This window comes from Kogia breviceps, chromosome 1 (genome assembly GCF_026419965.1).
Source record: "Kogia breviceps isolate mKogBre1 chromosome 1, mKogBre1 haplotype 1, whole genome shotgun sequence".
Taxonomy (NCBI): domain Eukaryota; kingdom Metazoa; phylum Chordata; class Mammalia; order Artiodactyla; family Physeteridae; genus Kogia; species Kogia breviceps.
In genome coordinates this window covers 113,757,292-113,782,637 of record NC_081310.1, presented here as the reverse complement: position 1 = coordinate 113,782,637, position 25,346 = coordinate 113,757,292, and the positions used below count along the sequence as shown (strand labels likewise).

Below are 25,346 nucleotides of genomic sequence, written 5' to 3'. Positions count from 1 at the left end.
AATCTCTTTTCTTTAATTTAGGAGACCTCACTAAACAGCTTCCTATCATGGTGGTGGGGGAACACAAGGACAAAGTCATTCAGTGCAGGTGGCACACCCAGGATCTTTCCTTCCTGTCGTCCTCTGCAGACAGAACTGTAACCCTCTGGACATACAGTGGATAGAGTACAGCCAATGTCAGTCTATGCAGTGAGGGCACAGACTTAAGACTACTGAGTTGTGAACATTACAAATTTGAAGAACGCAGACTGACCTGGAAGGTGGCTTAGCACGAGGAGGCCCCTTATTACCACGTATCCCTGTGATAGGAGCTGTTGGGTGGTGTTATTCTGCAGTGCTTTCAGTCTTCCATGTGAGCTCGTGCTGCTGTGACCTGCTGTATGTAGTCTTGTTGCCAAAGTCTGCGGAAGAGCTCTTATGTTGTCAGTGTGCACTCTAAGTCAAGGTGGCTGATGTGTTTACAGTTTAGTATTAAATGCATTCCTTGGTCTTCGCCTAAATGAGTTTTATATACACATTGAAACTGAACTATACTTTAAGCATATTATTACATGTAATGCAACCAAGTTCTACACAGATTAAACATAGATATTCAGAAATTACTTTTGCTTTTCTCACAATCCCATGATATTGTATCACTTGTCAGCTAGAGATCAGAATTTTATATGTCTCCCCAGAGTTACATTGTTGTTTTAACTAAGGATCACTATGGAGTTTTTAAATGGGTGGAAAACTGCTTCTTAGTTCATTATGTGGTAGAGGCCTTTTCTTTTTTCTTAAACCCAGGGATAGAATTACTCTTTTGTCACATTATTTTGTTTCAGGCTTAAAAGGTAAATGTGTTTGCTTCAGAAACTGGTTAATTTCAATTTTTTGGATGCAACAAGATACCTCCCTTCTAAACTGTACTGTAGGCAGAGCAGCAGCATTATGTGATGCAACACTTGATGGTACAGTAAATTTACCGGCTAGCATTTTTCCTTTTCAAAATTAAAAACTTTGCCATAGACTAGCATGGCTTGAAATGCTATGTCTGCATGATAATTTAAAATGGAAAATTTAAACTTTGCACTCCAAAAGCTTATTCGGATTCTTTTCTTGCACTGTTTTGTGTAATGCAGAATAATGATTTTATTTCTGTGGCATTGTAGATCCTAACATTTATGTATCTTTATTTTCATATTGTACAGTAATTTTACTTTAAATTATTAAATAGCCTATTTTATTTATTTCATATGCAGTTGAGTTGGTTCTAATTATTGAACTGTCTGTGTACTGTATGTAGCAAGCATTTTTAATCTATTGTATACAAGTGGAAAGGGTATTTAATAGAAGTGTAACTGTGCTATTATTTCAATAAAGACCTCTTGACACCTTAAACTCTTCCTGTTCTTCAGTGTCTGTGGTTTTCAGTTTATAGTGTTGTTTTTTCCAGTTTACTTGGCAGTAGTGTGGTCCAGTGGATGAACCCCACAATCACTTTCTTAAGTTTCTTTTTAAATTTCTCATAGTAACTTACTTTTTAATCCTTCGCAACTGTCTTACTTCTGTGTGTCTTCTCTTTTATTCACTATCTAGAGAACTTTATATACTGAATATATTGTAAAAGTTAATTAATAAAAGCTGGGCAAAATATATAAATTCTAACTGACTACAAATATGTTGAATTGAGTACTTTAGAAATAAAATATGATTAGCTTGTGGATAGTCAGTAGTACAGTTTTCCTACCTCTCAGGCATGCAGAAGGGAATTCTGCTAAAAACAGGCCACAGTCTCCTTTAGTTTACTTTCATACTTAGTTTTACACATTTTAGATATTATAGCAGGCCATTAGTGTTAATTTAAAACTAGAAAAAAGGGTAATTTCTTGATGTAGATCAGATCAACTTCATGGTAAAAAGTGTTCATAAAATTATGTATTCTACCTCCATCACTGTCAAGGAGAAAACTTTTAAGATCCTCCCATATGTTGGGTATTTGTACTTTGCAGTGCATTAGATATAAGCACTAGAAATTATCTTATTTCAGTAACTGTCTGGTTACATATGTCCTTTTTCCTGTGCCTCCACATTGTCTTCTGCATGGAGGTGAATAGATTCTTGGAGGTTCATGTGAGAGAGAAAATACGAGAACTGAAGTCTCTGAATCCTCTGTTGGGGGTTCAAGGAAGGAGAGTGGGGATGGGAGGGTGGTGTGGAAGTTCTTGACTTCTCCCTGGCAGAAGCTTCAGAAGTCTGATTCAAATTTCACTTTAAAAAATAATTTTATTTTTAATTTAATTTTTAATTTTTTTGGCCATGCTGCTCAGCTTTCAGGATCTTAGTTCCCTGACCAAGGATTGAACCCGGGCCACGGCAGTGAAAAATGCCAAGTCCTAACCATTGGACAGCCGGGGAATTCCCCAAGTTTCATTTTTTTAATGTTTAATTATTTTTGAAAAAATTGTGATAAGCCAAAGGACATAACAGTGAAAGGGCAACCCATGAAATCAAGAGAAAATACTTGCAAATCATGTCTGATAAAGGATTGATATCCAGAATATATAAAGAACTCCTACAGCTCAACAACAACCAAAAAAAAAAGTGATTAAAAAATGGGCAAAGGACTTGAATAGACATTTCTCCAAAGAAGATAAACAAGTGGCCAATAAGCACGTGAAAAGATACTCAATATCACTAATCATTAGGGAAATGCAATTGAAAACCACTGCACACCCAATAGGATGGCTGCTATCAAAAGAACTAAGTGTTGGCATGCATGTGGAGAAATTGGAACTCTTGTGCATTGTTGGTGGGAAAAATGGTGCAGCTGCTGTGGAAAACAGTGTGGTGGTCCCTCAAAAAGCTAAAAATAGAATTACCGTTTGATTCAGCAATTGTACTTCTAGGTATATATGCTCAAAATAATTGAAATCAGTGTCGCGAAAAGATATTGTACACTGATGTTCATAGCCGCATTACTCACAAGAGCCAAAATGTGCAAGAAACTGGAGTCCAACAGATAAATGGATAAACTGGTATACAATACAATGGAATATTATTCAGCCTTTAAAAAGGAAGGAAATTTTGATCTGTTACAACATGGATGATCCTTGAGGATATTATGTTAAGTGAAATAAGCCAGTCACAAAAAGACAAATATTGTATGATTCCACCTAGAGCAGTCAGAGTTATAATAGAGTTACGAAGTATCTTTGGTGATTGCAGGTGGCTGGGGGCAGGGAGGAAATGATGAATTGTTTAAGGTGTACAGTTTCAGTTTTGCAGGATGAAAAGATTCATGGAGATGGATGGTGCTGATGGTCGCACAACTATGAATATACTTAATGACACATCTGTACACTTAAAAATGGTTAAGATTGTACATTTTATGTCAGGTGTATTTTTTTTTTTCAGTATGCGGGCCTCTCACTGTTGTGGCCTCTCCCATTGCGGAGCACAGGCTCTGGAAGCGCAGGCTCAGCAGCCATGGCTTACGGGCCCAGCCGCTCCACGGCATGTGGGATCTTCCCGGACTAGGGCACGAACCCGTGTCCCCTGCATCGGCAGGTGGACTCTCAACCACTGTGCTACCAGGGAGAACACCAGGTGTATTTTTTAAAAAATATTTATTTATTTATTTTGGTTGCTCTGGATCTTAGTTGTGGCAGGCGGGATCTTTTAGCTATGGCCTGCAGACTTTCTTAGTTGCAGCATGCTGACTCTAAGTTGCAGCACGCATGCCGGATCTAGTTCCCCGACCAGAGATCCAATCTGGCCCCCCTGCATTGGGAGCACGGAGTCTTACCCACTGGACCATCAGGGAAGTCCCTGTCCGGTGTATTTTAATTTTAAAATATTGTGATAAGCAACACGCACACTCAAGTGTACTATATGATACACCAAATTTTAACTCACTTTTAAACTTGCTGCCAATAACTTTTAGGTACACCTCTCATTTCTTCCAAGTGTGTAAAACTCATTATTTCCTCTTTGGTGAATTCTTCTGAGCTTGCAACGCCAGTAAGGGATAAAATCAAAAGAAAACTTAACTATTTCCAACTACCACATAGCATGCACTCCCCGACTCCTCCCCAGTACCGAATACTTTAGAACTACTGTTTGTCATTCATTATGTCCCATTTAAAAAATTATACTCAAAACAGATTCCCGATTTTACTGCAAATGTTACACATTCGAGAACTTATAAAATAAATCGATACTAAGAAAATACGCTTCGTATCCGTTTTATATATTTGGCTTCCACGTAAGCCTTCACTTGCAGAGTTCGGTTGACGAGGGTAAAAAAAAATCTCTGGCCTAAAAACAAGCCTACGGGGGCCGGCCCCGCCCCCTCGGCGGGCCAATCAGCTGCGCACCCGGGAAGGACGTACAGCTGCCGGCCGAGCGAGTCGATGAGGACGAGCTAGAGGTAGGACTCTGCTGGAGTGCTCGGCGGCTCGTGGGGCGGCTCGCCATCTTCTCCAGCCTCGGCTAGGTGTTTGTCTTCCCGGAGAGGTAGGCTGGCGACCAGAGACGTGAGTCCTCCCGGTCGGGTGTGTTTGTGTGGCGGGCGAGGCTGCGGTTCGGACTGGGTGGGTCCCGCGGGCGGCGACGCAGGGGAGGCCGGGACCTCTCTCCGGGCGGGGGCCGAGCTCGCCCGGGCCTGCGGGTAGTTCGGAGCGCGGCGCAGACCGGGATGAGCGAGAAACCTGCCCCCTTATTTCCCCGGCCAGTTGGCGGTCTTAACTCTGGGTGCCACGCGGTTGCTCTTAATTTACGCCGTTCAGAGAGCGGCCTAGGGAAAAGGGGCAAGAAGGGCAAAGCGAGACGCGAGCGAACGTTGACTTAGTTGGCTTCAGTTATCTCTGAAAACTTTAGGTACAATCTGAACAAATACTGTCAGCAGAATGGCTCGGATTTGGTTGTAGTTGTTTTCAAAAACTCCAAATTAATTTGTATGTTAAAAGTTAGAGATGCATGTTTATGAGTGGGTAGTGAAAAACAATGACGATTTTCACTATGATGGTGGTTTTGAAGGTGTGGTCCCCAGACTAGCTTATCACCATTACTGGCATCATCATCGTAGTCATCGAGGAACCGTTAGAAATGCATATTCTTAAGTTTGATAACCACGGTTCCAGGAAACAACACAAACGCACACGAACTAATGCAAGACCCTGACTTTTATGCCAGGCCACTCCTAGGTTAATACAGAAGTTGACTGTAATCAAGTTAGCTTTGTCTTACTCATTTCACGTGTAAATTCATTGAAATCAGATGTGTCTCCTTTGTGCCGATTTCCACTCAGTGGCTGGCAGTCTTCTTGGAGATCTCTGTCTTTGTGGGTAGCTCTCCAGTCTAGTAACTCCTGTAAAAGCCCACTCTCCGTATTTCCTGCTTTGTGGAGGTGGGGATCCCACAGTTCCTTCTCTCTATCTTCTCAGAATAGCCCCACAGGGCCACTAGCATCTTGCCCTGGAGAGGCAGTTTTAGGTAGAGCCAGTCTGGGTTTGACCACCTAATAGCTGAGTGGCCTTGGGCAAGTTACTTGTTTTTTTAATCTATAAAATGAAAATAATAATAGTACTACTTCTAAGAGTTCTTGTGAGGATTAAATGAATGAATGCACGTAACAGGGTTTTGCACATAGTAATCAAATACTAGTTACTATTATATAATAATTTTGACATTATTAGTGTCAAAGACACAGATGAAAAAGTTATTAAAAAATAGAACTAAGGGAGAGAGACTATTACTGACAATTGGTAGAATAACAGGTGCCACCACTGAATTACACCAACATAGGATGGTTACTTTTCCTTAACATTTTGCTACTCAGAGTGTGGTCTGTGGGCCAGTGTCTCTGCCATCACTAGGAGCTTGTTAGAAATGCAGAATCTCAGCCCCACCTCAGATTTACTCAATCAGAATCTGTTTCTTAACAAGATCTCCACCAGGTTTAGATGTGGCTTTGTTTGGAGGAAGTGTGAGATTATCTGAAGGATTTCTCAAGGAGAAATCAGTGACCACAGGGATTTGGCAGGAGGCCTTGACTTTGCAGCTGATTTCACTATTCTGCATCACCTCCTGGTCTTCCATCATTTCTGCATTGCTAAACCCTACCCCTGGATCTGCTGATCATTATTGGAGAAAGTAGCATAGTTGCCAATAGCATGTCTTTGTGGGGGTCATAGTCAAAACTCAGCTGCTTGACAGGCTTTTGATTCATCTCCCTTTGTGGAATGCTCCCTTTAGTGCTGTTTTTCCACATCTCCATTCTCCATCCCAGCTTCTGCATGTACAGGGACACTCTGGGCTTTCCAATGGACTTTTTCAGTATCCTCTTGATATCAAACAGTAATGTGAACTTTGAGCTACTCTTCTTTTTGCTTTAGAACCTTTATTTCCATCCTTCCTCATTCATTTCTGTTGATGAAGTCATGTAAAACCTTGTTGCCTATGAAAAACCTTAACTGTAACCTTGATTTTAGACACTGCCATCTTTTCTTTTCCTAGTCTCTGCTCAGTTCAGACACTCCCCTTGTCACCTATTTAGTTCTTTTTTTTTTTTTTTTGGCCATGCCATGCGGCTTACAGGATCTTAGTTCCTGACTGGGGATTGAACCTGGCCCTACACAGTGAAAAAAGTGCGGAGTCCTAACCACCAGACCGCCAGGGAATTCCTTAGTTCTTTTTTTTTTTTTTTTCATTTAAGTATAGTTTATTTACAATGTTGTGTTAATTTCTGCTGTACAGCAGAGTGATTCAGTTATACATATATATACATTCTTTTTTTATATTCTTTACCGTCATGGTTTGTCATAGGATACTGAATACAGTTCTCTGTGCTGTAGAGTAGGACCTTGGTGTTTATCCATTCCATGTATAATAGCTTACATCTGCTAACCCCACCATCCCATTCCATCCCTCCCCCAACCCCTCCCCCTTGGCAACCACAAGTCTGTTCTCTATTCACCTTCTTAGTTCTTAACTGCTTAGAATTAGGCTTCTCCCTGTCATTCTGTGAAAGTCAGTTCACAGATGACCAACTAATTAACCAATCCAATGGCTTTTTTTCAAACTTTATTTTTCTCAGTTTCTCTGAAGTATTTAATATAGTTGACTATTACCTCCTTCTTCAAATTAAGCCCCTCTTGCATAAAACACTTTGCATGTTTTTAGCTTGCGTTCTATTACTCTCATTAGTATTTACTCTCTTCTTTTGTATTTGGGTCTTCTCAAGGCTTTATTCGTTAGCTTAACTCTTTTTTTTTCCCCCAGCAAAGTATACAGTTACACAGTATTTCTAAGCATCTCTGGAGCGTGACAGGGATTTTAGCATGCCTTTCCCATCATTATTGTTATCTAGTATTTTGGCTTTACATTTTTAAACATAGAAAGTTAGGTTTTTTAAAAAAACTATCAGTTGTTTACTAAATTTATCAATATGCTTGATCAGTTCCCATGCTCGTTGTTGCTTCTTTTATTCACGCCTTTCCTCATTGAGGTTAAACTTCTTTAACATATCAGGAGTCTGTGGGTTGTAGACTTTATTAGTTTTTTTTTATGTCTAAAGAAATTTGTATCAGTTTGCTAGGGCTACCTTGATAAAGTACCACAGACTGGGCAGCTTAGACAACAGAAATTAATTTTCTCACAGTTCTGGAGGCTGGATCAAGGTGTCAGCAGAGTGGGTTTTTTCTTTGACCTCTCTCTGTGGCTTGCAGGTGGCCGTCTTCACCCAGTGTCCTCACATCATCTTTCCTTTGACCTGTGTCCAAATTTCTGCTTATAAGGACATGAGTCATATTGGATTAGGGCTGGTGACCTCATTTTTAACTTAATTACCTATTTAGAGATTCTGCCTTTAAATACAGTATTCTGAAGAACTGGAGGTTAGGACTTCAACATATGAATTTGGTGGAGGGATGCAGTTTAGACTGTAACAATACTTTTTAAAAATTAATTTTCATTGGAGTATAGTTGCTTTACAATGTTGTGTTAGTTTCTGCTGTACAGCAAAGCGAATCAGTTATACGTATACATATATCCCCTCTCTTTTAGATTTCCTTCCCGTTTAGGTCACCACAGAGCACAGAGTAGAGTTCCCTGTGCTATACAGTAGGTTATTGTTAGTTATCTATTTTATACATAGTAGTGTATATATGTCCCAATCTCCCAATTCCTCCTATCCCTGTTTCCCCCCCTTAGTATCCATAAGTTTGTTCTGTACATCTGTGTCTCTTATTTCTGCCTTGCAAATAAGCATAACTATATCTTTTTTTTTTTTTTTTTTTTTGGTACACGGGCCTCTCACTGTTGTGGCCTCTCCCGTTGAGGAGCACAGGCTCCGGACGCGCAGGCTCAGCGGCCACGGCTCACGGGCCCAGCTGCTCCGCGGCATGTGGGATCTTCCCGGACTGGGGCACGAACCCACGTCCCCTGCATCGGCCGGCAGACCCTCAACCACTGCGCCACCAGGGAAGCCCACATAACTATATCTTAATTAATCTTTCCCATAGGGGGGAAAAACCTTTTGTAAAATGTGAGATATACATACAGAAAAGTGTGTAAAATACAAATGTTCACCTTAGCAAATTATTAAAAAGCAAGCACCTACGTAACTACCATCCAGGTTAAGGAGTAGAACATTGCCATCATCCCAGAAGCCCTCTAGTACCTTCTCCCTTGTGTCATTCTTGATCTCAGAGGGAAGGGTTTCAATATTTTCCACCAAGTGTGATGCTTGCTGTAGTACTCTGACAAAGTTTTCTTTTATTCCTGGTTTGCTAAGTGTTTTGTTTTAATCATGAATGAATTTATCCTGATTCATTCTTTTTTTTTTTTTTTTTTTTTTTTTTGCGGTACGTGGGCCTCTCACTGTTGTGGCCTCTCCCATTGCAGAGCACTGGCTCCGGACACGCAGGCTCAGCCACCATGGCTCACAGGCCCAGCTGCTACGCGGCATGTGGGATCCTCCCGGACTAGGGCATGAACCCGTGTCCCCTGCATCGGCAGGCGGACTCTCAACCACTGTGCCACCAGGGAAGCCCTCATTCTTGATATTGGTTTTGGGGGCCTTCTCTTTTTCTTCATTAATCTTACTATAGGTTTATCAATTTTATTCATCATTTCAAAGAACCAAGTTTTGGTTTTGTTATCTTCTCTATTACATGTTTTCTAATTTATTAATTTTTACTCTTTTTTTTTGAATTGAATCTTTTCCATGATTCTTTCTCAGGCCTCAGGTACTTTCCTCCTATGTGTGCACTGATCAGTGTGGTGCTGAATATTCAAGGGAGTCTGTTCTCCTACCAATTCCTCTGATACAGACTGTGTCCTCCAATTCAGTTCAATTCTGACCCTAACTATCCAGTTACTGCAAATGCCGCAAGTTAAGGGCAAAGTCCTTTACAAGACTTTCCCCACATCAGATGCATGTCTTGGGGGCCATCTGTACTTCTGACCAACTGGCTGTAGATTGGGGGCTTCCCATGACACCATCAGATTGGATAATTCACTAGAACCACTCACTGAAAGTTCTGCAGCTAATGGTTTTATTATAAAGGCTATAGATGAAGATCAGCCAAATGAAGAGACACATAGGGCAAAATCTGTGGGGGAGAACGCAGAGCTTTTGTGTCCTCATGGAATCCAGGTGTGTCACCATCTCAGAACATCACTGTGTCACCAGCCAGGAAGCTCCCCTGAGCCTCAGTGTCCAGAGTTTTTATCAGGGTTTCAGTCAATAGTCACGATTGATTCATTGGTCACATGATTGAATTCAATCTCCAGCTGCCCTCTAATCCCCAGAGGTTGGATGGCTGAAAGTTCAACCGTGTAATCAGGTGCTTGGTCTTTTAGATGACCGTTCCCCAACCTGAAGCTATCTAGGAGCCCACCATGAGGCACCTTGTTAGCATAACAGACAGTCCTATCACTCAGGAAATTTCAGGGGTTTTTGAAGGAGCTGGGGCCAAGATAGAGTAATAGGGACCCTCTGCAGACCTCTGCAGGTCTGTCTCTATGCAAATTTCCCTTCTGAACTCCAGCTGCCTTGATTTCTCCAGACTCAACTCCATCTCCTCAAGGATCCCAGCTCCTGGGCTCTCTCTGAATTTCCCCTCTGGGTGCCCATGGTTACTTAAGACAGTAGCCTGGGGCAGTGGAAGGGCTGTCCATGTTTCTTTCCTATCTTTCAAGGACCACCATTCTTTCTTGCCTGGTGTCCAGTTTCTTGAAAACCATCTCATATATTTTATGCAGGGTTCTTTCTTGGTTGTTCAGGCAGGAAGGTAAATCTGGTCCCTGTTACTCCATGTTGGCCAGAAGTAGGAGTCCAGGGAGTGCTTTGGAGCATGGAGTTACTATGTCATCTTAACCCCAAGCCTTTACCTGAATTCTTCCTGTATTCCTGTCAGGCTCTTGTCCCTAACACTTTGTCAAAAACTGCTGTACCAAATCCAGTGGTCAGCTTGCTGCCCTCTGATCACCTGATCTTTCAGCAGCATTTGATACAGTTATCTGTTCCCTTCTTCACATGGCTTCTGGAATACCAGCCTCTCCTGGTTTTCTTCCTGCCTTATTAGTACTCACTGACAGTGTCTCGTCAGTTCCCCCTCTTCTTTCTGACCTCCAAGTGTTGGCATGCCCTAGGACTCAGTCTTTTATCTTCATAATGGATCTTATGGTGATCTTATCCAGTCTGTGGCTTTAAACCTCATCTACATCCTGATGGCTCCCAACTGTGTTTCTGTAGCCCCACTCCTCTCCTTAGCTCCATACTGTGTATTAGACATCTCCACTTTGATATTGGTAGGCATCTGAAATGTACTGTGTCTAAAACAGAACTCTTGATGTCAGAACTTGCTATCTGCTCACCTGAGTGTCCCTCAGTCTTTCCCATTCTCCCAGTTGCCCTGGTCACAAACCTTGATGTCATCCTGAATCTTTTCTTGTCCTTACTTCTTACATCCAATTTACCAGCAATTTCTGCAGTGTATTTCTGTATTAGTTAGGGTAGCACAAGATGGTGTTAAAAAAACAAACTCCCAAATCTCAAGGCTTACCATAAAAGAAATGTATTTTTGTTCACATGAAAGTCAAAAAACATGTTCCCACTTAGTAGATGGCCTTGAATGTGGTCATGTAGGGTTCCAGCTCCTTTAGTTTGGCTGCCCTCCTCTAGGGCTCAGTGTCCTCCCCATTCCCTGATGGTCTAGGGGGCCAGCTGATGGAGGGTCACACGTGGGAGGCTTTCATGGATGTGGTGCATATCCCTTCCACTGCTGTTGCTCTGGCCAGGAGTTAATTGTCACATACTTAACTGAAGGATGGGCTGGGATGTGTAGTTACCGTGTGTCCAGAAGGAAGAAGATGGAATGTGCTTGGTGACCTGTTAGCTGTCTTCACCACATGTGGTAATGTCTACCTCAAACTTTAAAAATCTTATCATTTATCATCGCCTTTGTTGCTGTCTTAGTTCATGCCACCTTCACCTCTCAACTGGACTACTGCGAATCCTCCTTTCTAGTCTCTTGCTTTTGCTCTTCTCTTCCAGCCTCCACATAGCAGCCCTAGTCATTTTAGAATGTAACCTAGATTCTATCACGTCTGTGCTCAAACTCTCTAGTGGAGACACAGATGTAGAGAACAAACATATGGACACCAAGGGGGGAAAGCGGCGGGGGGCTGGTGGGGTGGTGTGATGAATTGTGAGATTGGGATTGACATGTATACACTGATGGGTATAAAATGGATAACTAATAAGAACCTGCTATATAAAAAATAAAATAAAATAAAATTCAAAAAAAAAACCCCAACAACTCTCTAGTGGGTGGCTTCCTATTACATTTGGAGTAAAAACCACACTCATTACTGTGGCCTATTCCCCTTCTCCCCTCCAACTCATTCCCAGGACCTAGTTGTTCTGGCTTTCTTGCCCATTCTTTGAATGCTTCAAACATAATCCCTACTTGGGCCTTTATGCTTGCTATGCCCTCTCTCTGGGTTTTCTTTTCCTAAATCTTCCTAAGGTTAGCTTATCATTTTTCTGTTTAAATGTTGTAGTTATCTACCACTGTGTAACAAACCACCCCAAAGTTTAGGGGCTTTCAACAACCATTTTCTCTCTCCTGATTCCGTGGCTTGTGGGGCTTGACTGAGCTCAGCTGGGTAGTTATTTTTTTCCACATGATGTTGGCAGGATCACCAAGTCAGTTACCAAAGGATTGGACTGGAACCACCTAGAAGGCTCACCCACATGGCTGGTCATTGATGTTGGCTGCCAACTGGGAGCTCAGTGTGCCCCTGCATGTGGTCTCTCCAGGTGACTTGGCATTCTCAAAGCGTGGTGGCTGAGTTCCAAGAGGACTTCCCAGAAGCAGGTGTTCCAGAGTGATAAAGTAGAAGCAGCTGATCTGGTATAGGTTAGGCCAGGCCCAGAACCAACACAGCATTACTTCTACCACAGTATTTTGGCTGGTCACATGGCCAGCCCAGATTTAGGAGGAAAGGAAATAAACTCCATCTCTCAGTGTGGGAAATGATAAAGAATTTGAGGCCATGTTTCATCTCCTCAGAGGCCTTCTCTAAAATACCCAGCATTACCTAATCCATCTACACCATTGTCTTGTTTTATTTTCCTTATATGACTTATCACTATCTGAAATTTTTTTTTTGCTAGTTCATCGTCATCCCCCACTAGAGTGTAAGTTTCTTAAAGAAGACCTGGCTGGTCTAGTTTCCTGGTAGCCCTATCACTTACGACAGTGCCCAGTGTCTAGCAGGTATTTTGTAAGCGTTGAACAAAAGAGTGCTGAACCTTCTCCCCAAACCTTATTTTCGTTCTGAATTTCCTTTTTAAGTTAATGATAGCACCATTTTGTTGTTGGTAGGCCTTAAAATCTTGGAGTCATGTCTGCCATCGTTCTCTTTCTTTCCTTCTGTGTGTATTCAGTTGCTGAGGTCTATAGAATTAATCTTTAAAACAAGTCCGATGGGTTCTTTCTGTTCTCATCGACATCACTCTTTCAGACCAACATCCTTTCTCTACTCAAGCCTCCTTGTTGAACTCTCTGAGTGTACATTTAATGCTAGTTTCATCTTCCCAAAATGTAGTTCCCATCACCCTTGAAAGCTATTGTTAGTCCGTGAAGTTAGTCATAAGCATTTTTACTTTTGCAAAGTCATTGCAGCCACCTCATCACCTCTGTGTTCCACCACGTCCATCCTCGTGTTTCCAGTTTCTGAGGAGTACATTTTGCTCTCTGTCTCTGCCTCCCTCATCTCATACTCTTAGAATGTTGCCTATACTTCAAAGTCCAATTCCCATGCCCATTCCTCCATGAAATCTTCCCAGTTTCTCCCAGTCAGATGTGCTTCTTCATCCTGTGAGCCCTTAAAACCCTTTGAATCCCTGCTGAGGCTTTGATCACTTGCATTTGCGGCTTAACAAACATTTGCTGAATGTCTTTCACTTGCTGGCCACTGGGCTGAGTGTTGGGCTTGGAGAGGTGGAGGGGGCAAGATGGAGAGGGCATTGGGAAGGTGAATTTAGACTTAAGTAAGATGTTACCTTCCCTGGAAAAGTTCACGTTACAGTGCAGTGGTTTTCTACCTTCATTGTCTGATGGAACCAGGTGGGGAGCTTTAAAAATCCCGATGCCTGCGTCCCTCGCCTAGAGATTCTGATTCAGTTGCCTTGGGATGTGGCCAGAAGATTGGAGGATTAAGAAGCTTCCCAGGTGATTCTAATGCATGTCCAAGACTGAGAGCCACGGTGCTAAGGGATGAGACTGACCAATAAGTGATTAATTTCAGTGTGTGATAGATACTCTAGAAGAAGAAACAGAGCACACCAGGAACACAAAAGAGTGTTTAGTTTAGCCTGGAGTTACTTTTATTTCTGCAGCTAGAGTGTAAGCCATTTATGGGCAGGGCCGAGGGCATTCTCATCTTGGAAATCCCTTACCTGATCCTTATTCAGAGTAGGTATAAGAGAGGCTGTCTGACAGAACATTCTACAGTGATGGAAGTATTCCTCATCTGCGCTGTCCAGTTTGGTAACCACTAGCCGTATGTGACAGCTGAGCACTTGAAATGCAGCGAGTGAGAATGAGGAACAAATTTTCAATGTAACTTAATTTTAATTAATTTAAATTTCAGTAGCCACAGGTGGCTAATGACTGCTGTGTTGGACACTGTTGAATAGAGGAGATACTGTGTTGAAACGATTTGAGGGTGTTTATGCAGAGGCTTAGATGAAGCAAGCTGTTTTCTCTGTATGAGAGTTCAGTCACATCATTTGACTCTTAATTTTGCACCTTTTAAATTTCCCATTTGTTAAGTGGGGGATGGGGAGGGTTTGGTTCAAATACCTGTATTCTTTAAAACAGTTTTACTGAGAAATGATTCACATACTGTACAATTCACCCATTTAAATTGTACCAATTCAACAGTTTTTACTATATTCACAGATATGTACAACAATTACCACAGTTTATTTTATTTTATTTTATTTTTTTAACATCTTTAATGGAGTATAACTGTTTTACAATAGTGTGTTAGTTTTTCCTTTACAACAAAGTGAATCAGTTATACATATACATATGTTCCCATATCTCTTCCCTCTTGCGTCACCCTCTCTCCCACCCTCCCTATCCCACCCCTCTAGGTGGTCACAAAGCACAGAGCTGATCTCCCTGTGCTATGCAGCTGCTTCCCACTAGCTATCTATTTTACATTTGGTAGTGTATATATCATTGCCACTCTCTCACTTCGTCACAGCTTACCCTTCCCCCTCCCCATATCCTCAAGTCCATGCTCTTGTAGGTCTGTGTTTTATTCCCGTCCTACCACTAATCTCTTCATGACATTTTTTTTTCTTAGATTCCATATATATGTGTTAGCATACGGTATTTGTTTTTCTCCTTCTGACTTACTTCACTCTGTATGACAGACTCCAGGTCTATCCACCTCATTACAAATAACTCAGTTTCATTTCTTTTTATGGCTGAGTAATACTCCATTGTATATATGTGCCACATCTTCTTTATCCATTCATCTGTTGATGGACACAGAGGTTGCTTCCATGTCCTGGCTATCGTAAATAGAGCTGCATTGAACATTGTGGTACATGACTCTTTTTGAATTATGGTTTTCTCAGAGTATATGCCCAGTAGTGGGATTGCTGGGTCGTATGGTAGTTCTATTTGTAGTTTTTTAAGGAACCTCCATACTGTTCTCCATAGTGGCTGTATCAATTTGCATTCCCACCAACAGTGCAAGAGGGTTCCCTTTTATCCACAGCCTCTCCAGCATTTATTGTTTCTAGAGTTTTTGATGATGGCCAGTCTGACCGGTGTGAGATGATATCTCATTGTAGTTTTGATTTGCAATTCTCTAATAATTAATGATATTGAGCATTCTTTCATGTGTTTGTTGGCAGTCTGTATATCTTCTTTGGAGAAATGTCTATTTAGTTCTTCTGCCCATTTTTGGATTGGGTTGTTTGTTTTTTTGTTATTGAGCTGCATGAGCTGCTTATAAATTTTGGATATTAATCCTTTGTCAGTTGCTTCATTTGCAACTATTTTCTCCCATTCTGAGGGTTGTCTTTTGGTCTTCTTTATGGTATCCTTTGCTGTGCAAAAGCTTTTAAGTTTCATTAGATCCCATTTGTTTCTTTTTGTTTTTATTTCCATTTCTCTAGGAGATGGGTCAAAAAGGATCTTGCTGTGATTTATGTCATAGAGTGTTCTGCCCATGTTTTCCTCTAAGAGTTTGATAGTGTCTGGCCTTACATTTAGGTCTTTATCCCATTTTGAGTTTATTTTTGTGTGTGGTGTTAGGGAGTGTTCTTGTTTCATACTTTTACATGTAGCTGTCCAGTTTTCCCAGCACCACTTATTGAAGAGGCTGTCTTTTCTCCACTGTATATCCTTCCCTCCTTTATCAAAGATAAGGTGACCATATGTGTGTGGGTTTATCTCTGGGCTTTCTATCCTGTTCCATTGATCTATATTTCTGTTTTTGTGCCAGTACCATATTGTCTTGATTACTGTAGCCTTGTAGTATAGTCTGAAGTCTGGGAGACTGATTCCTCCAGCTCCATTTTTCGTTCTCAAGATTGCTTTGGCTATATGGGGTCTTTTGTGTTTCCGTACAAATTGTGAAATTTTTTGTTCTAGTTCTGTAAAAAATGCCAGTGGTAATTTGATAGGGATCACATTGAATCTGTAGATTGCTTTGGGTAGTATAGTCATTTTCACAATGTTGATTCTTCCAATCCAAGAACATGGTATATTTCTCCACCTATTTGTATCATCTTTAATTTCTTTCATCAGTGTCTTATAGTTTTCTGCATACAAGTCTTTTGTCTCCTTAGGTAGGTTTATTCCTAGATATTTTATTCTTTTTGTTGCAATGGTAAATGGGAGTGTTTTCTTAATTTCACCCTCAGATTTTTCATCATTAGTGTATAAGAATGCCAGAGATTTCTGTGCATTAATTTTGTATCCTGCTACTTTACCAAATTCATTGATTAGCTCTAGTAGTTTTCTGGTAGCATTCTTAGGATTCTCTATGTATAGTGTCATGTCATCTGCAAACAGTGACAGCTTTACTTCTTTTCCTATTTGGATTCCTTTTATTTCTTTTTTGTCTCTGATTGCTGTGGCTAGAACTTCCGAAACTATGTTGAATAAGAGTGGTGAGAGTGGGCAACCTTGTCTTTTTCCTGATCTTAGTGGAAATGGTTTCAGTTTTTCACCATTGAGAACGATGCTGGCTGTGGGTTTGTTATATATGGCCTTTATTATGTTGAGGAATGTTCCCTCTATGCCTACTTTCTGCAGGGTTTTTATCATAAATGGGTGTTGAATTTTGTCAAAAGCTTTCTCTGCATCTATTGAGATGATCATATGGTTTTTCTCCTTCAGTTTGTTGATATGGTGTATCACGTTGATTGATTTGCGTATATTGAAGAATCCTTGCATTCCTGGAATAAACCCCACTTGATCATGGTGTATGATCCTTTTAATGTGCTGTTGGATTCTGTTTGCTAATATTTTGTTGAGAATTTTTGCATCTATGTTCATCAGTGATATTGGCCTGTAGTTTTCTTTCTTTGTGACGTCTTTGTCTGGTTTTGGTATCAGGGTGATGATGGCCTCATAGAATGAGTTTGGGAGTGTTCCTCCCTCTGCTATCTTTTGGAAGAGTTTGAGAAGGATAGGTGTTAGCTCTTCTCTAAATGTTTGATAGAATTCGCCTGTGAAGCCATCTGGTCCTGGGCTTTTGTTTGTTGGAAGATTTTTAATCACAGTTTCAATTTCAGTGCTTGTGATTGGTCTGTTCATATTTTCTATTTCTTCCTGGTTCAGTCTCGGCAGCTTGTGCATTTCTAAGAATTTGTCCATTTCTTCCAGGTTGTCCATTTTATTGGCATACAGTTGCTTGTAGTAATCTCTAATAACCTTTTGTATTTCTGCAGTGTCAGTTGTTACATCTCCTTTTTCATTTCTAATTCTATTGAGTTGAGTCTTCTCCCTTTTTTTCTTGATGAGTCTGGCTAATGGTTTATCAATTTTATTTATCTTCTCAAAGAACCAGCTTTTACTTTTATTGATCTTTGCTATTGTTTCCTTCATTTCTTTTTCATTTATTTCTGATCTGATCTTTATGATTTCTTTCCTTCTGCTAAATTGGCGTTTTTTTTGTTCTTCTTTCTCTAATTGCTTTAAGTGCAGAGTTAGGTTGTTTATTCGAGATGTTTCCTGTTTCTTAAGGTATGATTGTATTGCTATCAACTTCCCTCTTAGAACTGCTTTTGCTGTATCCCATAGGTTTTGGGTCATTGTGTCTCGATTGTCATTTGTTTCTAAGTATTTTTTGATTTCCTCTTTGATTTCTTCAGCGATCACTTCGTTATTAAGTAGTGTATTGTTTAGCCTCCATGTGTTTGTATTTTTTACAGATCTTTTCCTGTAATTGATATCTAGTCTCATAGCGTTGTGGTCGGAAAAGATACTTGATACGATTTCAATTTTCTTAAATTTGCCAAGGCTAGATTTGTGACCCAATATATGATCGATCCTGGAGAATGTTCCATGAGCACTTGAGAGAAATGTGTATTCTGTTGTTTTTGGATGGAATGTCCTATAAATATCAATTAAGTCCATCTTGTGTAATGTATCATTTAAAGCTTGTGTTTCCTTATTTATTTTCATTTTGGATGATCTGTCCATTGGTGAAAGTGGGGTGTTAAAGTCCCCTACTATGATTGTGTTACTGTCGATTTCCCCTTTTATGGCTATTAGTATTTGCCTTATGTATTGAGGTGCTCCTATGTTGGGTGCATAAATATTTACAATTGTTATATCTTCTTCATGGATCGATCCCTTGATCATTATGTAGTGTCCTTCTTTGTCTCTTGTAATAGTTTTTATTTTAAAGTCGATTTTGTCTGATATGAGAATTGCTACTCCAGCTTTCTTCTGATTTCCATTTGTATGGAATATCTTTTTCCATCCCCTTACTTTCAGTCTGTAAGTGTCCCTAGGTCTGAAGTGGGTCTCTTGTAGACAGCATATATATGGGTCTTGTTTTTGTATCCATTCAGCCAGTCTGTGTCTTTTGGTAGGAGCATTTTATCCATTTACATTTAAGGTAATTATTGATATGTGCGTTCCTATTACCATTTACTTAATTGTTTTGGGTTGTTCTTGTAGGTCTTTTCCTTCTCTTGTGTTTCTTGCCTAGAGAAGTTCCTTTAGCATTTGTTGTAAAGCTGGTTTGGTGGTGCTGAACTCTCTCGGCTTTTGCTTGTCTGTAAAGGTTTTAATTTCTCCATCAAATCTGAATGAGATCCTTGCTGGGTAGAGTAATCTTGGTTGTAGGTTTTTTTCCTTCATCACTTTAAATATGTCCTGCCACTCCCTTCTGGCTTGTAGAGTTTCTGCTGAAAGATCAGATGTTAACCTTATGGGGATTCCCTTGTGTGTTATTTGTTGTTTTTCCCTTGCTGCTTTTAATATGTTTTCTTTGTATTTAATTTTTTGACAGTTTGATTACTATGTGTCTTGGCGTGTTTATCCTTGGGTTTATCCTGTATGGGACTCTCTGTGCTTCCTGGACTTGATTGACTATTTCCTTTCCTATATTAGGGAAGTTTTCAACTATAATCTCTTCAAATATTTTCTCAGTCCCTTTCTTTTTCTCTTCTTCTTCTGGGACCCCTATAATTCGAATGTTGGTACGTTTAATGTTGTCCCAGAGGTCTCTGAGACTGTTCTCAGTTCTTTTCATTCTTTTTTCTTTATTCTGCTCTGCAGTAGTTATTTCCACTATTTTATCTTCCAGGTCACTTATCCGTCCTTCTGCCTCAGTTATTCTGCTATTGATCCCATCTAGAGTATTTTTCATTTCATTTATTGTGTTGCTCATCGTTGCTTGCTTCCTCTTTATTTCTTCTAGGTCCTTGTTAACCTTCTTGCAATTTGTCTATTCTATTTCCAAGATTTTGAATCATCTTTACTATCATTATTCTGAATTCTTTTTCAGGTAGACTGCCTATTTCCTCTTCGTTTGTTAGGTCTGGTGTGTTTTTATCTTGTTCCTTCATCTGCTGTGTGTTTTTCTGTCTTCTCATTTTGCTTATCTTACTGTGTTTAGGGTCTCCGTTTTGTAGGCTGCAGGTTCGTAGTTCCCGTTGTTTTTGGTGGCTGTTCCCAGTGGCTAAGGTTAGTTCAGTGGGTTGAGTCGGTTTCCTGGTTGGGGGGACTAGTGCCTCTGTTCTGGTGGATGAGGCTGGATCTTGTCTTTCTGGTGGGCAGGTCCACGTCTGGTGGTGTGTTTGGGGATGTTCGTAGCCTTATTATGATTTTAGGCAGCCTCTCTGCTAATGGATGGGGCTGTAGACCTGTCTTGCTCTTTGTTGGGGATAGGGTGTCCAGCACTGTTCATTGCTGGTCCTTGAGTGAAGCTGGATCTTGGTGTTGAGATGGAGATCTCTGGGAGAGTTCCGCCGTTTGATATTGCGTGGAGCTGGGAGGTCTCTTGTGGACCAGTGTCCTGAGGTTGGTTTTCCCACCTCAGAGACACAGCCGTGGTGCCTGGCTGGAGTGCCAAGAGCCTTTAATCCACACGGTTCAAAATAAAAGGGAGAAAAAATAGAAAGGAAAGGAAAGGAAGGAGGGAAGGGAGGAAGGAAGAAAGGAAGGGAGGAAGGAAGGAAGAAATGAAGGAAGGAAGGAAGGAGAGGAAGGAAGGAAGAAAGGAGGGAAGGAGGGAAGAAAGAAAGGAAGAAAGAAAGGGAGAAGACAAAATAAAGTAGGATAAAGTGTAGTTATTAAAATAAAAAATAGTTATTAAGAAGAAAAATTTCAATTAAAAAAACACCAAAGAAAAACAGGTCGGTCTAACCCTAGGACAAATGGTGAAAACAAAGCTATACTGACAAAATCTCACACAGCAGCACAGACATACTCACAAAAAGAAAAAAGGGGAAAATGATAGTATATCTTGCTCCCAAAGTCCACCTCCTCAACTTGGGATATTTCGCTGTCTATTCAGGTTTTCCACAGATGCAGGGCACTTCAAGTTAATTGTGGAGCTTTAATCTGCTGCTTCTGAGGCTGCTTGGAGAGACCTCCCCCTCTCCTCTTTGTTCGCACAGCTCCTGGGGTTCATCTTTGGATTTAGCCCCGCCTCTGCGTGTAGGTCATCCGAGGGCGTCTGCCCTTCGCTCAGACAGGACGGGGTTAAAGGACGAGCTGATTTGGGGGCTCTGGCACAGGCCGGGGTGAGGGAGGGGCACGGATGTGGGGCGAGCCCGCGGCGGCAGAGGCCGACGTGACGCTGCACCGGCCCGAGGCGTGCCGCGCGTTCTCCCGGGGAAGCTGTCCCTGGATCCCGTGACCCCGGCAGTGGCGGGCTGCACGGGCTCCCGCAAGGGGTGGTGTGGAGAGTGACCTGTGCTCGCACACAGGCCTCTTGGTGGTGGCAGCAGCAACCCTAGCGTCCCACACCCGTCTCTACTGTCCGTGCCTACAGCCGCGGCTCACGCCCGTTTCTGGAGCTCCTTTACGCGGTGCTCTTAATCCCCTGTCCTCGCGCCCGAGGAAGCAGAGGCAAGAAAAAGTCTCTTGTCTCTTCAGCAGCTCCGTGCCTGTTTCTGGAGCTCCTTTTCACCACAGTTAATTTTAGATCATTTTTCATCACGATCTAAAACTTTTCATCAGAGTTTTTCATCAAAAACTCTGTACCGGGGACTTCTTTGGTGGCAGAGTGGTTAAGAATCCGCCTGCGAAAGCACGGGACGCAGGTTTGAGCCCTGGTCTGAGAAGATCCCACATGCCGTGGAGCAACTAAGCCCGTGCGCCACAACTACTGAGCCTGCGCTCTAGAGCCCACGAGCCACAACTGCTGAGCCCACGTGCCACAGCTACTAAAGCCTGCATGCCTAGAGCCCGTGTTCCACAACAAGAGAAGCCACCACAATGAGAAGGCCACACACCACAATGAAGAGTAGCCCCCCCTCACTGCAACTAGAGAAAGCCCATGTGCAGCAACAAAGACCCAATGCAGCCAAAAGTAAAATAAATAAATTAAATAAATAAAATATAAAAAAAAACCAAACAACCCCCCAAAAAGTCTGTACTCACTCACAGACATAGAGAACAGACTTGTGGTTGCCAAGGGGTGGGGCAGGGATTGATTGGGAGTTTGGGGTTAGCAGACACAAACTAGTATATATAGAATGGATAAACAACAAGGTCCTACTGTATAGCACAGGGAACTATATTCAATATCCTGTGATAAACCATAATGGAAAAGAATATAAAAAGGAATGTATACATATGTATAACTGAATCACTTTGCTGTACGGCAGAAACTAACACAACATTGTAAATCAACTATACTTCAATGAAAAAAAAAGAAACCCTGTACCATTTAACTACCACCCCTCTGTCCCTTATTTTATCCTCAAATTTATACACCTGCCAATCTCCATAGATTTGCCTATTCTGGACATTTTGTATCAATGGAATCATATAATATATGGTTTTTGGTGACTTTTTTTTCACATGGCATGATGTTTTCAAGATTCATCCATGTTGTAGCATGTATCAATATTTCATTCCTTTTTATGGCCTAATAATATTCCACTGTATGGTACTCATTCATCAGTTTAGGGACATTTGGGTTGTTTCTCCTTTTTGGGTATTGTGAATAATGCAACTATAAATGTTTGTGTACAAGTTTTTGTGTTGACGTATATTTTCATTTCTCTTGGAGATATACCTAGAAGTGGAATTGCTGAATCACTTAGAAAATCTTATGTATACTTTTTGTCTCTGAGAATATGTGTGCATGTGTGTATGTGTTTTTATGCGAGTACCACTTTACTGAGTATTTTTATTTCAGTTATTATTAAGAAAGCATTATCTTAACACTAGAAGGAAGTAGATTGTTTTTATTAAAACAGTTTCCTCCAAAAGTAATCATACTTCACTATATCTATTAATTTTTGTAGCCTTCACGCAGGATGCTGTGTTCTGTGCTCTTTTGTGAATGTCTGTGGCTGATAACTGCTTATGCTCATGATGATGACTGGATTGACCCCACAGACATGCTTAACTATGATGCTGCTTCAGGAACAATGAGAAAATCTCAGGTATTTAAAAAATGCATGTGTGTATAACACCTTATCAGTCCTGTGATGGAAATAGTCTACTTTTGTTATTGTTTTTCACAGATCTATGTGAGTCCTATATCAATGATTAGCAATCATGCAGAATGTCTTCTTGCCTCCTAATCTAAGATGATTTCAACCCCACCTGTTTATTTCTGTTTCAAATTTGAATGTAAAGCCCGTTGAGAAGCAAACTAATTTGATTTTAGTTATTAGCTAGTATATAAATTTGAGGCTCTTACTTGTTTGGTAGTTTAATACAGTTGAGGAATATAACAAGCAAAGCCATAAAATGATGAAGTAAAAATTTTAGTCTCATTAACGGTAGGTTATTTTTACAGCTGAATTATAAAGAAAGAAAATCTCTCTCTCCTTTGCTTTAGGTGAAGTATGGTATATCAGAGAAAGAAGAGGTCAGTCCTGACTTATCACATGCTGATGAATTGTCAGAATGTTACAGCAGACTTGATTCTTTAACTCATAAGGTTAAGTTTTTTTATTCATTATTTTTGTATTATTTATAGTATGTTAAACTGCTCTGTTTTCCTGTCTTTGCTAGCATTATTTGTGTTTCTATCTAAACTACAATTTACATATATATGGTATTTTTTCTTTAGTTACTCTGGCTTTGATTTTTAAAATAGTACTTTTATTTTGCTGTAATAACATCTCACTATGCTGTAATTATTTCTTTACCAAACTGAAAATTTCTTGGGACAAGGAATGGGACAAGGTGATGCTCTATCATCTGTTGCAATGCTGGGCTGTAGTAACTCACAGCAAATGTAGCAAATGAAGAAATGGCTCTATTGCTAGTTTCTAAGCATAAGAGTTGCTCTTATAAATATAAGGGATTATTATAATTTAGTGTGTGGTAGCTATTCATTTATTCAGTCCTTTTATTTATGTGGCTGAAGTAGAGTTTATGAGAAAGGAAGTAAGTCAAGATTGCTGGGGAGTTTGAACACAAGTTATGCTGTGGGAACCCACCTCAGTTGGTTATGAGGCAGGGTGCTGGTGGCAGTGTGGAGAGGGGGCTGGGATGGGGGGGATGGCAGAGGTCCAGCGACGCTGGAGGCTCACACTGAGGCAGTGACGGGGTGAAGAGAAGAGGAAAGCGTGCAACTTTTCTGTGGTAGAATAAGCAAGTTGTGATGGTTGAGGGAGGAGGGGAAAAGGATAGGGAAGGCTAGCGTGAATGAGGGAGGCTTCCAGTTTGAGAGACTGGGAGGGCTTTTTCATTGAGATCCAGATATATCCCAATTCGAGATCTGTAAGCAGCTGCTTGTGGTTCTTATCAAATGTGAATGTTTTCTCACCCGAGTGCTAGCAAAGAAATGCTTGGATAAAATTTGCTTCAGTCTTAACTGCATTTTGTGGTGTAGTGAATTAATTTGGCTGGATGTTAGGAAATGGAGAAATGCCTTTTTTTTTTTTTACTCTCTATTAATTTATTTGATTATTAATTACAAGTTATTAACCATCATGTTGAACAATTGGAAGCTTACAATTTTATGTGAAAGACCATATTCTAGAAGAGAAATAAGCTGCTGTACATTATATATCATTAATATCCTTATTATATATGATAATGTTTAAAACCTACTCATTATCATTTGAATTATTTTGATCAGATATAGGCCATAAGGTACTATTACAGGTATTGATATGAATAGTTGGAATGTTAAGTTGTTCACTCTTTTCTGCTTAAGAAATCTGTTTTAATATTCATGTGTTTGTGCTCTTCTAAAATGTGTAAATGTAATAGACATACTGAAATTTTTCATTCCATTGTTTGTGACTTTGGTTCAAACGTTGTAACAACATGATTGGTAAAATGGAGTCTTTAGTCTTTGTTTTTAAAAAATTGTTTCTCTTAAAAAGAAACTAAAAATTTTTAGGGTTTGTAAACCTTGCCTGAAAGCAGAGGAGACTGCCCTATGATTTCTTTTTCTTTTTCTTTCTTTCTTTCTTTCTTTTTTCTTTCGGTACGCGGGCCTCTCACTGTTGTGGCCTCTCCTGTTGCGGAGCACAGGCTCCGGACGCACAGGCTCAGCAGCCATGGCTCACGGGCCCAGCCGCTCTGCGGCATGTGGGATCTTCCCAGACCGGGGCACGAACCCACGTCCCCTGCAACGGCAGGCGGACTCTCAACCACTGCGCCGCCAGGGAAGCCCCTGTGATTTCTTGAGTGTCTTTCTGTCCTGAGTTTGTGTGTGCTGCTCAGTTATTGTATGTTTATCATCTGAAGCCCACTTCAGTGCTCCATGCAACTTGTGGTCCACACTCAAAAAGTACTTTTCATTAACAGGTTCTAAATGTCTGTAAGATGTGCACTACCCTCCCTCAGAGACTAGGCCACTGGGGTGTTTGTAGAGCTAATTTCAGAGGAAGTCTGTTTTAATGAAGGACTCTGTGCAGAGGGGGTGCCATGTGTAGGACACTCTGGAGAAGCCATGGTTCCTGACATATGGTAGGGGGTGATCGATAGTTGGCAGGAAAAATTAAAAAAAGGCCAAAAGTAATATGCACATTCAAGAAAATCTTTGCTGTGTCCTTCATTTTCCGGCTTCATGCTATCCCTGTTTCTCCTCTCTTTCTGGGTCCCCACTCCCCTTTTTCCTTTCATTCCTTTTTTTGTTAAACCATTACTTTGGAATTAGGAAGA

At 40.8% G+C, this 25,346-nt stretch overlaps 2 protein-coding genes across 7 annotated transcripts in view; both read left to right on the top strand.

Annotated features, from left to right (window-relative positions):
* Positions 1-489, top strand: part of WDR47 (WD repeat domain 47) — a 57,819-nt gene extending 57,330 nt beyond the window's left edge. The window contains exon 15 of the mRNA XM_059078581.2: positions 22-489. Coding sequence (XP_058934564.1) covers positions 22-164 — 143 coding nt within the window. The 3' untranslated portion in view covers positions 165-489. The remainder of the gene's footprint in view (positions 1-21) is intronic.
* A 3,888-nt stretch (positions 490-4,377) lies between these two features.
* The window catches only part of CLCC1 (chloride channel CLIC like 1), a 34,173-nt gene continuing 13,204 nt past the window's right edge, over positions 4,378-25,346 (top strand). For 2 of the 6 annotated variants that reach the window (XM_067041201.1, XM_059078658.2), the window contains exons 1-3: positions 4,395-4,517; positions 22,520-22,660; positions 23,062-23,163. In XM_067041201.1, the coding sequence (XP_066897302.1) occupies positions 22,532-22,660; positions 23,062-23,163 (231 nt within the window). In that variant the 5' untranslated portion in view covers positions 4,395-4,517; positions 22,520-22,531. Of the gene's footprint in view, positions 4,518-22,519; positions 22,661-23,061; positions 23,164-25,346 lie in introns of all 6 variants that reach the window. The other 4 variants (XM_067041215.1, XM_067041218.1, XM_059078653.2 and 1 more) reach the window with 4 other exon arrangements.